At 34.4% G+C, this 14661-nt stretch overlaps 1 protein-coding gene and 1 long non-coding RNA gene across 5 annotated transcripts in view; both read right to left on the bottom strand.

Moving 5' to 3' along the window:
* Window positions 1–2232: 2232 nt before the first annotated feature.
* On the bottom strand, window positions 2233–4484 carry LOC127834465 (uncharacterized). Its single transcript, XR_008027953.1, has 2 exons — window positions 4206–4484; window positions 2233–4049 (listed from the first exon to the last, which is right to left on the bottom strand). It is a non-coding gene; the product is annotated as an uncharacterized LOC127834465 (long non-coding RNA).
* Window positions 4485–5343: 859 nt separating this feature from the next.
* Window positions 5344–14661, bottom strand: part of LOC127833318 (disks large homolog 1-like) — a 187099-nt gene continuing 177781 nt past the window's right edge. For all 4 annotated transcript variants that reach the window (XM_052358495.1, XM_052358497.1, XM_052358496.1 and 1 more), the window contains 4 exons: window positions 13414–13586; window positions 12302–12411; window positions 11005–11096; window positions 5344–9782 (listed from right to left, as the gene is read on the bottom strand). In XM_052358495.1, the coding sequence (XP_052214455.1) occupies window positions 9676–9782; window positions 11005–11096; window positions 12302–12411; window positions 13414–13586 (482 nt within the window). In that variant the 3' untranslated portion in view covers window positions 5344–9675. The remainder of the gene's footprint in view (window positions 9783–11004; window positions 11097–12301; window positions 12412–13413; window positions 13587–14661) is intronic.

The following is a 14661-nucleotide window of genomic DNA, read 5'->3' as shown; positions in this document are numbered from 1 at the left end:
TGTTGCCACTAGAGTATTAACAAGTACTAAATACTGATAACGCACCACAACGGACTGACAAAAGGCAATCACAAAATTTTAGATAAAAATTCCATTCCATTTCCTGTGTTAAAAATAATAATTGAGGCACTTTGTAAAATTTATTGTTTTATATGACAATATTGATCATGTGAAGAGCGTGTTGCACATCAGGTGTTTAGATAAAAACTTATCAACCTTTGAACACAGGAACCAATACATGTAGTTACATTAGCTATATCCTAATCTAGATGGCTGAGTATCCCTTTCCCACTCAGAAGCAAAGTGAAAATGGCTTTTGCAACCGGCATAAAAACCAGAACAGCCCATGATTTTCTTGTAGTCTGTTCAGATTAAATGCTGTTTGCTGCTCATCAGTATCTAAGGGTTGGAAATGAAGCCTTTAAAACTTGAATCTAGTAAGAAAGGTCTTTAATTAAATTAAACTTTCTAAAGGACTACAAATGGGTAACAATACATATTTAAGTGGTAAAGGGGTATATATTCTTCACATTTCTTGGTCAGATACAATAGTAATAAGTCCATCCCTGGAAATTTTTCACCCCTGGACTCTTCAACACTACCACAGTGTACCACACAAGAACCATTTTACTCAACTCTGTAGTTAGGTAAGAAATTGTCCCAACTCACAACCATGGTTTTAGCGACAAGATTTTCACATGCAAAGCACAATAACTGTCCATATGTGTTAATCTGGAAATAACTATCGGGGAAATGTACTAAACCCTTACCTAGAAAGAGTTAACCATAAGTCTTAACTTTTAACAGGTACATTAAGGATAATAAAACATTCAGGGAAACAATATTGTAACTCAATTGTGGGAATTCAGCTAAAATAACATCTTCAAAAATGTGTGTTATGCACATGTTTGTTCCCCTTTTTCTTGTCATTTCGACCACTGTAGAGATGTATAAGAGCAAGGGACTACATCTCTGCTTGGAAAATTAACCCTTTCCCTCTAAGAAGCATGTGAAAATGGCTTTTGCAACCAGCATAAAACCAGAACGGCCTATTTGGTGCTCATCAGTAATAGAGCAAGGGACTACATCTCTGCTTGGAGAATTAACCCTTTCGCTATAAGAAGCATGTGAAAATGGCTTTTGCAACCAGCATAAAACCAGAACGGCCTATTTGGTGCTCATCAGTAATAAAGTGTTTGGAAATGAAGCCTTTATTACTTGAATTTAGCCAGAAAGGTTTTTAATTAAACAGGGTTCGCACAGGGCTTGAAAAGTGCATGAAAATGAGTCCTAGGCTTGAAAAGCCCTTGAACAAAGGTTGGTCTTGAAAAAGTGCTTGAAAAGTGCTTATTTCATGTAAAAAGCCCTGAAAATGTTTATTTCTGCTCAAAATTACTTTTATCATCGCTTTAATTATTAACTTAAATCGTTCTTAATGGAAATATTATGAAAATTTATCATAAATTCCTTCGCGCAAAAAGTTGAGTACAAAATATAAGCTTCGTACACTATTGAGTACGAAATGTTATGTGTACACATCACAGATTATGTGTACTATGTCAGAGGTTCTTCGTTGTGATCAATTTTCGCGAGTGAAAACGCAGCGATGGGGAAGTGTCGTTTTAAACTAGGGTGGTTAACTGAATATTCCTGGGTACAGAAAACAAATGACATTCAAAAAGCACATTGTCGAGTCTGTATGAAGACAATTGATGGGGGAAAGCGCTTTGAAAAGCCACAAGAAAGGGGAAACCCACACAGAAAACATGAAATTGAGAATCAATGTGTTTGTTTGTAGTAACTTTAAAAAGTAAATACATATGTGAGACTCATTGAGTTAAGAATGGATATTAAAAACATCTATTTGTATGTAATTAAATAACATGTATGAGTTAATATTGAATACGTTTAATGTGTTTGAGCAAATAAATGACATTTACTGTGTTAATCTGACTTGAAAATGCATTTTTTAAAGGAAACTAACGTACTGTTCTTGGCCTTAAAAATGACAATTTGGCCTTAAAAAGTCCTTGAAAAGTGCTTGAATTTAGGTTTGCGATTCCTGTTTGAACCATGTTAAATGTAACTGTCTAAAGAACTACAAAATACGTATCTAAGTGGTACAGGGTTAAACCCTACTACTGTATTTGCTTGATACAGGTTTTCATCGCAGTATTCATGTCCAAATATAAATCTCAGATGTTGGGTCAATATAACCACAAACCACATACATGAATGTATATTAATAAAAAAGATTTATTATCTATTCATTAACTACAAGTTAGGTATAATGCAAAGATTTCAAGTTCACATTTGATTCACAAAAATGAAATGTGCGAAAAAGATGATGTCGACTACATGTACAAACGTAACTACATGGCTAACTCACTTTTTACAGTTACAGTCATATATTTGTTACACAGCCAATTTATGCTACATATGTACTGCTACTATCACAATTTCCACTAAACACTGTCTTAGCACTAAAGGTTTTTTTTATTTAACAACATACTGTAGGTCTGTACCAGCATCCTGTTGTAAGAAAGCATAACCCTACAAATTCAGATAATATAGGTAAATGAAATTCATAAAAGATGGAAATTGAGTATTTATAGAAATTGGAGCTTAGCAGCCATATTTCTTTAATATATAAATACGTCACACAAAGACTGTAACAGATATTTAAAATATTTTTTAATACAGAATGACGTTTGTATGTGATTGACGCAAAATTGATGTTTATGTGTAACCAAGATTCAAAATGTAGATTGTCAACCCTTTGCCACTCAGAAGCAAAGTGAAAATGGCTTTGTGCAAACAGCATTAAACCAGAACAGCCTGTGAGTAACTCGCAGTCTGTTCAGGTTTTATGCTGTTTGCTGCTCATCAGTATCTAAGGGTTGGAAATGAAGCCTTAAAAACTTGAATCTAATAAGAAAGGTCTTTATTTAAATTTACCTATCTAAGGGACTACAAATGCGTCAAAATACGTATCTAAGTGGTAAAGGGTTAACACAAAGGATTATACTGTTAGACATTGGTGTTACAGAATGGACATTTTCTTACACGATTGAATAAATAATGGAGTATTTCATTATATCTAACATACTTTTTCAACTTTTGGAGAGATGATTTTAAAGAAACACAACCAGGGCTTGTGGAATTGTTCAACACTGAACGTACATGCAGCACATTTGTTCCATTTCAAAATGCAACACTGCATGTCTGTTTTTATGGCAAATATTATTGAAGTCTAGATGACAAGGTAGTAATGATAATTCACAACATTTTACAGTTCTATTTTGTAACACAGCCATAAACTTTACAAATGTACATGGAAACAAAACAATCTACATAATGTACCATAAGCTGTACTTTAAAAAAATACAAAGTAAAAAAAGGAATGCAGTAATTACACAAGTTTACACTTAATATAGCTTATACCACTTCATAGTACACTTAATATAGCTTATACCACTTCATATTACACTTAATATATTACACAACAAGAGTGCCAAACTGTCACAAGATACGCCCGTTCGAAGGTTTTGGACACCATGCTCAATGCTTGAAAGTGTCCTCAAGACCTAGTTATTGACCCGGCATGACCCATATTTGAACTTGACCTAGATATCACTTAGATGTAACATCTGACTAAATTTGGTGAAGATCAGATGAAAACTACTTCAATTAAAGAGCGGACAACATGCTTAATGCTTGAAATGCACTATGTGACCTCGTTTTTGACCCGGCATGACCCATGTTCGAACTTGACCTACATATCATCTAGACACAACTTCTGACCAAATTAGGTGAAGATCAGATGAAAACTACTTCAATTAGAGAGCGGACACCATGCTAAATGCTTGAAATGCACTAAGTAACCTCGTGACCTAGTTTTTGACCCGGCATGACCCATATTTGAACTTGACCTACATATCATCTAGACACAACTTCTGACCAAATTTGGTGAAGATCGGATGAATACAATTTGAATTAGAGTCCGGACAAAGTGGCGCCGTTGAAAATGCACTAATTGACCCTATGACCTAGTTTTTGACCCGGCATGACCCATATTCGAACTTGGCCTATATATCAACTAGATGCAACTGCTGACCAAGTTTGGTGAAAATCGGATGAATACAATTTGAAATAGAGTCCGGACAAAGTGGCCCCTTTGAAAATGCACTTATTGACCCTATGACCTAGTTTTTGACCCGGCATGACCCATATTCGAACTTGGCCTAGATATCAACTAGATGCAACTGCTGACCAAGTTTGGTGAAGATCGGATGAATACAATTTGAAATAGAGTCCGGACAAAGTGGCCCCTTTGAAAATGCACTTATTGACCCTATGACCTAGTTTTTGACCCGGCATGACCCATATTCGAACTTGGCCTAGATATCAACTAGATGCAACTGCTGACCAAGTTTGGTGAAGATCGGATGAATACAATTTGAATTAGAGTCCGGACAAAGTGATGCCTTCCGCCCGCCGCCCGCCGCCCGCCCGCCCGCCGCCGCCCGCCCGCCCGCCGCCAAGGGGTTTCACATAATACGTCCCGTATTTTATACGGGCGTATAAAAAGTAATCCAAATTTAAGCAAGCCTACCTACACTGCACTCTGACCCAGAAGTTAATTTTGCAGACATAGACATTGATTAACATATTGATTAAAATATTGAAGCATACAGAATTTAATACAGGAGCTTAAAACAAAAAGACCACTCAAAATATTACAATTAAATAAAATAATATGAAATTGAGCAAAATGCTTTTTTTCCCATAATCCCAGTTGTTTGTTTTCATCAGACAGAAACAGAACAAAAATCTATCGACAAATATAGATTTTAGTATAATCTTGACCCCAAAGAATTTATAACTTTTCGCAATGTTCACATTCAGTGAATGACTGTTTCCAATGTGCACAAAAAGGATAATTTTGCATTATTTTATAAAAATTATAATACACTTATTCTCTTGTTCTTAGATAAACAGAGAAGTAATGTTAATTTATGAGTTTCTCATACAACCTTTATTTTCATGGTATTCAGTTAGTACATTTGAGTCACGTTCCTCAGGCTTAATGCATGTGCATAAGTGAAGTCCCAGATTAGCCTGTGCAGACCACACAGGCTAATCAGGGATGACATTTTCTGCTCTTAAGTTATATTTTGTTAAAAGGAAGTCTCTTCTAAAGGAAAATCCAAGATTAGCTTGAAAGTGTGGTCCCTGTTTTGTCTGACCATTGATGTAGTTATGTTTGTGAAATGTTGTCGACGTTTAATTAACTTAGAGAAATAATCATTACCTAATGGATGCAGTTTATCAAGAAATTAGTTGATTTATAGTATTTATTGTCAGAACTGTAATACAGCTATTGATACATATTGTTTCTACCAGTGAACCTATTGAAAGTACAATAAACCTTTTGCAACAATAAAGTACATATATTATTTGTTTCATTAAAATACCCAGATTCTGTTGAACATTGAGGTTCATAAAGTGGTTAATTGAGTGCATGTGCTAATGGTACAATGCGAGATTGCTATAATAATATAAATTATAACGAAAATTGCACAATTGTTATATGTGGTTTTTAATGATTATGATGGCATATTGTTTACAAATGTCATAAAAATACAACTACGAAATATTTTAAAAGTCACTGATATTTACATCGTTGTCAATATATACAAAACAAATGACAACATTTTGATATGAAATATTGTGTTAAACACATCTAGACATGTGACATTCATGACATGATAACAGCCATGCTTACTTCATTCTGCACAGGTCATTCAAATACATTGTTACAGAGATGAAAGGTCATTCAAATACATTGTTACGGAGGTCAAAGACTAACTTTCAAAAATTAGAATCAGGTTCCAAGAAAATGACACAAGTCACATATTTTAATGTCCAATAAACACTTTACAAAGTATCTAAATAAGCATTTACCATAATTAAATTGTTACCCCGTACACTTTAAAGTTTATTGCAATAGATAAAAAAGGATTTTCAATTTGTTTTATATTTGTACAAAGAAATTCACATATGTTTTTTTAAATCACCATACATAGTAAATCATGTATGTTTTCACTATATTGAATCATGAAAATGAATATATTCCATAAATTTTACCATCTTCACCATATTTATTATTCATAAAATAATCAACAACAAAAAGACCTTGCGAAAATTTCAAGTATTGTAATTTTAAGAAATGTGCACATTCTTAATAGAAATATGTTTGTGTTAAAATACTTAGAGATGTGCATCCATTTCATACAGAACAGACATACTTAGAGATGTGCATCAATTTCATACAGAACAGACATACTTAGAGATGTGCATCAATTTCATACAGAACAGACATATTAATAAGTATATATTTATGTGTTTATTTGTACTCTTAACTTACATACATACATACATGTACATTCAAACCACTTTTGCACAAACTATACCGGCCATGCTCTGTGAAAAGGGGGTTTAATGCATGTGAATAAAATGTGATCCCAGATTAGCCTGTGCAGTCAGCACAGGATAATCAGGGACGACACTTTCCACTTGTATGATATTGTTCATTTACAGAGAGTCTTTTCTTAGAAAAAATCCAGTTTAGGCGGAAAGTGTTGTCCCTAATTAGACAGTGCAGACTGCACAGGCTAATCTGGGACGACACTTAACGCACATGCATTAAACGCCCTTTTCACAGAGCACGGCTCATATAATTTCAACCAGTCAAGAAGCGCAGTTGCCTATGCAAATTCACAACACTTACTAGTGCAGTTACCATAATAATGATAAATTTGTACAAAATATCCATTATGAAATATATACTGAATGCTTGTGCTACACATAAGTATAAATACGAAACACACACACATCAAAATGTTCACTGGAGTTAGGAAACCACAACACTTAAGTTGGTGCTTTGTTATAATTGCAATCACAATTTGAAGGTTCAAAGCAAAACCATTGAATTTTCTTTACATTTCAATATTGGATACAACAGTTTTACACTTAACCCTCCAATTTTTGTGAACTGGGCCAGTATTCACAAAGCTGCAGTCTGGATATCTTAACATACTAGTAATACAATGCAACTTTCAGATACAATTTCCAATATGAAACCCAGACTATTCTGCTTACAAAATAACACAATATTAACCATTTCAGCAATATTTCCTTGCTTTAAACATTTAACCATAAAAATACATTAAAATCATATAGCCATAGACTTTTATTTTTGATGGATTTAAGACTTTCCTTAAGTTTTCCTTGAGTGGATGCTTGAAAAGGGGCCCTAAAAAGGTGATGAAAGCATCTTTAACATCAAAATTCTCTAGCAAACAAATGTATTTCAAACATTTTAGTGAAAGTGAAGTAACTAAAAATATTTGGATATTGAAATCGTTAAGAATATTGGAAGACTTCTTGATTTAGCATCCACACTATGTACACTGTTCTAAAGTTAAATTTACCGAAGATGAATCCACTCTTGATAATCCTTTACCACATAGAGAAGTATTTTGATGCATTTGTAGTCCCATTGAAAGTTAAATTTAATTTAAATTACCTCTCTTACTAAATTCAAGTTTTAAAGGCTTCATTTCCAACCTTATACTGGTAATACCGAAGAGCAGCAAACAGCATAAAACCTGAACAGACTGCGAGTTACTTGCAGGCTGTTCTGGTTTTATGCTGGTTGCAAAAGCCATTTTCACTTTCCTTCTTATGGGAAAAGGGTTGAAATGATACCTCTTCTCGTAAAGCTTCTTCTCTATGGACTTATTATTAAAAACATCAATCTGGAAAAAGTAGGTCCTAGTCATAAATGTCATTGCAAGAAAAACACATCATTTGGAAGCAGGCATCGCTTCTTTCATAATAATAACCATGGCCTACTTCATAATAGGATTTGTTGAGGGTTCCAAGTAATGGATTTTGAAAATATTATAAGCTGGAACTTTTTTGTTTGCCATCAAAATGATATCTTTATAGACTTAAAAATGAAATCTTTATACATACCAGAAAGACAGAATATTCTCAAAAACGGTTTTCAAGCAAAGAGTCACACTAACCATTTGAGCCTGTGAAAAAGGGGCTTGATGCATGTGCGTAAAGTGTTGTCCCAGGTTAGCCTGTGCAGTCTGCACAGGCTATTTAGTGACAACACTTTCCGCTTACAGGGGTAGACTGCATTTTCTTTAAAAAGACACTTGCTTTAATAATTATTTTTTTCATAAACATGTGTGGACGGCACACATGCATTAAGCCTTGTTTTCCAGGTGCATGGCTCACTTGCTTAGCAGCTGTTACATGTTTTAGGACATGACCCCGACTGGACGATCATTCTTTTCTTAGTACTCAGAGTAAATAAGATATAGTACATGAATCTTATATGAATATTAAGAAATCTAACTGCATTATTAGTAAACATTTTTATTGCACATTCTCTGGGATATGTTAAAAATATTAGACACAGTGGACAATTGAGGTCCGAGGTTGATTTAGAGTCAGATTATAATTGAAGGCTGTGGAAGAGAAACAAAGCATCATATTTTTTAACTAATGAGAGTGTATTATCAATGTTACAAAAATAAAATACCTATAATCACATGACAGATAACATGTGTTTCAAATTACAAAACTTAGGCCGTATATGTGCACAATCATAACGAGAATGGTTCCAAAAGAAAAAGGATGATACAAAAAAGATGCACCAATATTTCTGCCCCCTTCTAGATTAAATAACTCGTGTTATCTTACTTCCAAATGAGGCTAGCAATTTTAGGTGAGTTCAAACTGTAAACTGGAGAATCTGTGCTGATATGTTAAATTGTCAAATCGACAATGGTGCATGTCCAAAAATGGTTTGCTCGAAACATGTCTTCATATAATTTCTAGTAAAAATACAACAATTAAGTGAGGACAAAATTATGAAAAAAATAACAAACAAAGGTATTTAAGTTGCAGAAACTTTGCCACTAAAAAAGACCCCAAACAGGCTGAATGGTCTTTTAAAAAAAAACAACATTAAGATTGTATTTATTTTAAAAAAGTTATCAACTGACTCGGTGGAGAGAATTAAATTGGTGTAAGATTCCAAATAAGACATTTCTGAGGACCCAAGAACAATGCTTAAAAACAAGGATTGTAAAAAATTTACAATAAAAACGTTTCTTTCATTTAACACTACTACGATATCAGTTCACAGTAAAACCTTTCCAGCTATTGCTCTAAGTCAGTTGTTCCATACTGTAGAATCTCAAACCGTTTGAATGTTCATACATCACACCACTGCGTGAAACTCAGTTTTGTCTTTCATCTTATAATCCAATAAAACAAAAGTCAATACAAATCTGATTTTTCTAGCTTATGGTCAAACATATTTCATTGCCTCAAGTATTTCTCTTTAACCAGATTCATGTTTCACTGGATTCGTATCTCTCAAAACTCTGTCCTAAATAAGTGGCTCATATAAATATTTTCACGCCAATACAGTTTTGGACAATAAAAATAACTTCATGACCACATGTGAAGAGACTTTTCCAAAACTCACATGATTCTGAAAATAACTTTCTAACACAGTTCTATTTTTAGACACAACAGTTCTATCCATCCTGTTTATTTGGTTCCCAGCTCTGCAGCAGAGGTTGTCTATAACTTGTCCTTGGCTGGGACCCAGATGGTGGGTCCTGATTGGTCCTTAATGACTTCTTTGACCTTTGCATAGATTTCACTGGCTGTGTCCCCTTGCACCACCGCTGCACATGGAATTGAACCAATTGCACTTGTTAAGAATGATTGCCAGTGAAAATCTAGAATAATAGGCTACTATTTCAGTGATTTTTTTCTGATTCATTTGGGAACAAATATCGGCTCCATTCCCCTGCTCAAAAGGTACAACAAAAATCTGTTTAATAACCTTGAAATTGCCCTCTTAATATATGCTGTATTTTGAAAAACAAACAAAACAAATTTGGACAAATAGTGTTAGTCATTTTTATAAATAGTGCAAGCTTTTTGTAATCAAACCAAGTTTTGGCATAATAAAATATAGAATTTGTTTAAAAGTATTTGATTTGTGTTATAAAAAAAGGTTGAATAAAACATGTAATCATGCTTATTCTAAAACATATTGTTCCCTTTTCATTATGAAATTAGACGATAAAACTTGATGATTAAGATTTCAAATGAAATTCGATCATAAAACTTGATGATTAACATTTCACAAACAATCAGATAATAAAACTTGGTGATGAGTGAACAAAAGAAATCAGACCATAAAACATCGTCATTGGTGTAAAAAAGAAATCAGACCATAAAACTTGATCACATGTGTACCAAAGAATTCCGACCACAAAACTTGATCACAAATGTACTAGAGAAATTAGACCATAAAACATGCTCACAAGTGTACCAAAGAAAGTAATCCATAAAACTTGATCCCAAGTGTACCAATGAAATCAGACCATAAAACTTGATCACAAGTGTACCAAAGAAATTACACCATAAAACTTGATCCCAAGCGTGCCAATTGAAAGAAGACCATAAAACTTGATCACAAGTGTACCAATGAAATCAGACCATACAACTTGATCACAAGTGTACCAATGAAATCAGACCATACAACTTGATCACAAGTGTACCAATGAAATCAGACCATACAACTTGATCACAAGTGTACCAAAGAAATTACACCATAAAACTTGATCCCAAGCGTGCCAATTGAAATAAGACCATAAAACTTGATCACAAGTGTACCAATGAAATCAGACCATAAAACTTCAGCATAAGTGTACAAAAGAAATTTGACCATACAACTTGGTCATAAGTTAACAAAAGAAATAAATCCTTAAAACTTGGTGATGAGTGTATAAAAGATATTAAACTGAATCTCCTACTCATGCTTCAATATGAAGGCCTAACGATAACCGCATGAGTTCAAAGTTTGCAAAACAACAAATTAAGTCATAAGTGTTGTACCTGTGAAGTATTCGCCAAATTCCTGCTCCAGTTTCACTGTGCGGTCATACGTCAGTCGTGCCTGCTCCTCTGTGATACGTTTGTTCATCTCCCTGAAACACAACCCAAGGTCATCAAGAGGGGCTGCCCTTTTAACCCTTTCCTACTTAGAAACAAAGCAAAAATGGCTATATGCTACCAGCGTTATAAATTTAGACCGAGATATTTTATCTTTAAACATAAATGAAGTTTGCTGAAGATCAGATGAAAACTGCTGGAAGCATATTCACCAGAAAATCCTTGGAGTTAAGTATAACAAGAGCACGGCATAATGGGTGCCAACACTTGGCTACTGGTGCAGTTTTGAATAAATGAAAGCTTGTCAGATTTTTTCTGTTTTTTTAGAGGTCACAGTGACCTTGACCTTTGACATATAGTGACCTCAAAATGGGTGTGGCATGTAGAACTCATCAAGGTGAATCTACATATGAAGTTTCAAAGTTGTAGGAGGAACAACTTTGATTTTAGAGCCAATGTAAAGGTTTTAGCACAACGCGGACGTCAGACGGCGGACAACGAGCTGGCTATGACAATACCTCGGGTTTTCTCCGAAAACGGCGAGCTAAAAATTAAGATTATTAAAACTGTAATGAACTACTAAAACTACTTGACAGTGAAGTCTTTCATGTCATTTAACACATATAATTATAATTCTTCATTTAAAACCAGATATTAATGCTATAAGCACCTTTTTAGCCCGTATATACGCAAACATGCAGGTATTTGTTTTTAGTCTAAGACTATTCTTTATTATTAAGACTAAGAATGGGTTGGTGAATAATGGCTCTGGACTTAAGACAGCAAAAGAAAGTGGTTTTAGTCCCGGCGACTGATAGATTGACATTACTTAACCAACATATCCCACCATCTTTGATGGGAAAAAAAGACAATCCAAAAATATATAATTGACTACAGTCCTGAGTTTAATCCCAATTTACATAATGGCTAATGAACTCTTACAATCTTGGATTTAATCCCAACTTACATAATGGACCATAAAGTCTTAGGTTTAATCCCAATTTACATAATGGACTCTACAGTCTTGGGTTTAATCCCAACTTACATAATGGACTCTACAGTCTTGGGTTTAATCCCAACTTACATAATGGACTCTACAGTCTTGGGTTTAATCACAACTTACATAATGGACTCTATAGTCTTGGATTTAATCCCAATTTACATAATGGACTCTACAGTCTTGGGTTTAATTCCAACATACATAATGGACTCTACAGTCTTGGGTTTAATGCCAACTTACATAATGGACTCTACAGTCTTAGGTTTCACAAGTATTGCCACAGGGTAGAGGTTGGCCACCTGTAGCCGCTTGATGGCATTCCCACTCACATCCAATATGCAGTGCTTGCCCTGTAATTGGAGGAAGGAGTCCATGAAAGATATGAGCCTCCATCTGGTACATGTATAATGGGGGTTAATGCTTGTGTGAAAAGTATGCCCAAGATATAGGGAAGTGTCTTCCAAATTAAGCCATTAAGCACTCTACTATATATGAGCCTTGCCCTGGAAACTTGGGCTTTATGCATGCGAGTTAAGTGTCATACCATAATAGCCTGTACAGTACGCACATTCATTAAGCAATAAGCTGTGCTCTGTGAAGAAGGTGTTTAATGCATGTGTGTAGTGTTGTCCTAGATTAGCCTGTGCAGTCTGTACAGGCAAATCAGGGACGACACTTTCAACGTTTATGGTATTTTTCGTTTACATAAAGTCTCTTCTTAGCAAAAATCCAGTTTAGGCGAAAAGTGTCGTCCCTGATTAGCCTCTGTGGACTGCACAGGCTAATCTGGGAAGACACGTTACGCACATGCATTAAACCCCTTTTTCACATTTACAGTAAATATACCATTGCATGAACTGGCTAGTGAAGTAATGAATTTTACTTATGAAAGGAATTAACTAAGTTTTCCCTAATTAGCATTGTAAACACAGGCCCTGAAGACTGAGGGTTGTGCAGATTAAGGAAGAAATGCCAATTACTCTTCCAGTGTGAAACAAGGAAGTAACTGATAAAGTATTTCTGTTTAAATAATAATCATAATAAAAGATGGGTTTCTTAATTATCAATGCCTTACTTGTAACATTAACAAATCCATAACATATTACATAAATAACATTGCAGAGTTAAATCAATTGGCATAAAATCCTTGGAAAAAACAACCTTATACAAATAGAAATGTGGAACAGCCTTGGTTTTGCAGCTCTCTCATATTTACATATGATTGTGTAATAATTAAATATGTAACATTATCCTTGCTCATAGGTCGATACAGAAATGGATGCATGGATATAAAAAATCCTATTCATTGATTTAACTCTTTTTTTCCCCAGAAAAAACCCACCATGTGTTACCTTTTCAGCGACCTCTTTCACAGATGCCACACTGGTTCCATACAGGTTAGCGTTGTACTGTCCGGCCTCGATAAACAGGTGGTTTTGAATGTCCAATTCCATCTTCTCCCGTGACGACACAAAGTGGTAGTCACGACCGTCTTGCTCGTTGTCCCGCGGTTCTCTTGTGGTATCTACCATGCAGAAACAACAGTGTTTTTTCACCATTTTGAGAAACGTCAGAGAAATGTGGATTGGGACAACACTTGTTTTAACTAAAATTGTGAAATTAAGTTGTGTGTTTTTTTTTGCTGGAAAACACTATAAAATTGAGAATACATATGTTATTAAGATTATATTGCTAAGGATTAACTCAAACAGCTGGAAAGGGAGATAAACTAAATATTACAATTTATTTATTAAAAAACACAACTTTTTTTAAACCGTCATTTGGGAAAAATATATACTGTTGAAATTAAGATACAAAAAGCACATAAAAGAGATATATATGAGCAAGAATGTGCCCGGAATTGGCCCCTAACATTTGTAGTGGGTCCATATATTTAATGAGGAAATGTTTGAGTTCAAGGCCTGAAATTACAAACCCACTCTTAGACTTGCAAATCTAGAACAGGCTTGGAATCAATAAATCTTACTTAAGAGTTGAAAAAAAATGACAGTAATCAATGGTGCTTAGGTCCTTGAAAAAAATGACAGTAATCAATGGTGCTTAGGTCCTTTTTAATTTTAAACAAAATTCCTAACAAAACTCAGGTAAATATCTTCAAGAGTTTAGCAAAACAGTCAGTAAAACTGTTATTCTAGAGAAAATTACGAAGTAAAAGGCCAATAACTTCACCAAAAAGCAATGGACCAGAATGAAGCTTGAACTTTATCTGTAACTCATGCAGGTAGACTAATAAATAACAAAACTAGAGATTTGTCACAGACGAGACGTATACCCCCACGTGCCACATTGACACAGACTATTTTGCATGCTGTCTTCACAAAACAAGAGAATCTAATTTATGGTGATTTTTAAGAATTATTATGCCATTATCATTTATAACCATTTTGACCTTTGAACTATTGCATTCTTTCACATGACACGCCGCCCAATGCCTGAGAACAAAATTAATGTACAGAGTCATTTTAAAATCCCACAATGAATGACATAGTTATGGCCCAGACAAGATCATTTATTGCCTTTTTTGACCTTTAAACTAAAAGTGTGACCTTGACCTTGGAGATATCGACATAATTCTTTCG

The sequence above is a fragment of the Dreissena polymorpha genome, chromosome 6 (assembly GCF_020536995.1).
Source record: "Dreissena polymorpha isolate Duluth1 chromosome 6, UMN_Dpol_1.0, whole genome shotgun sequence".
Taxonomy (NCBI): domain Eukaryota; kingdom Metazoa; phylum Mollusca; class Bivalvia; order Myida; family Dreissenidae; genus Dreissena; species Dreissena polymorpha.
The sequence above is the reverse complement of the archived record's forward strand: the minus strand, read 5'-3'. Positions and strand labels throughout refer to the sequence as shown.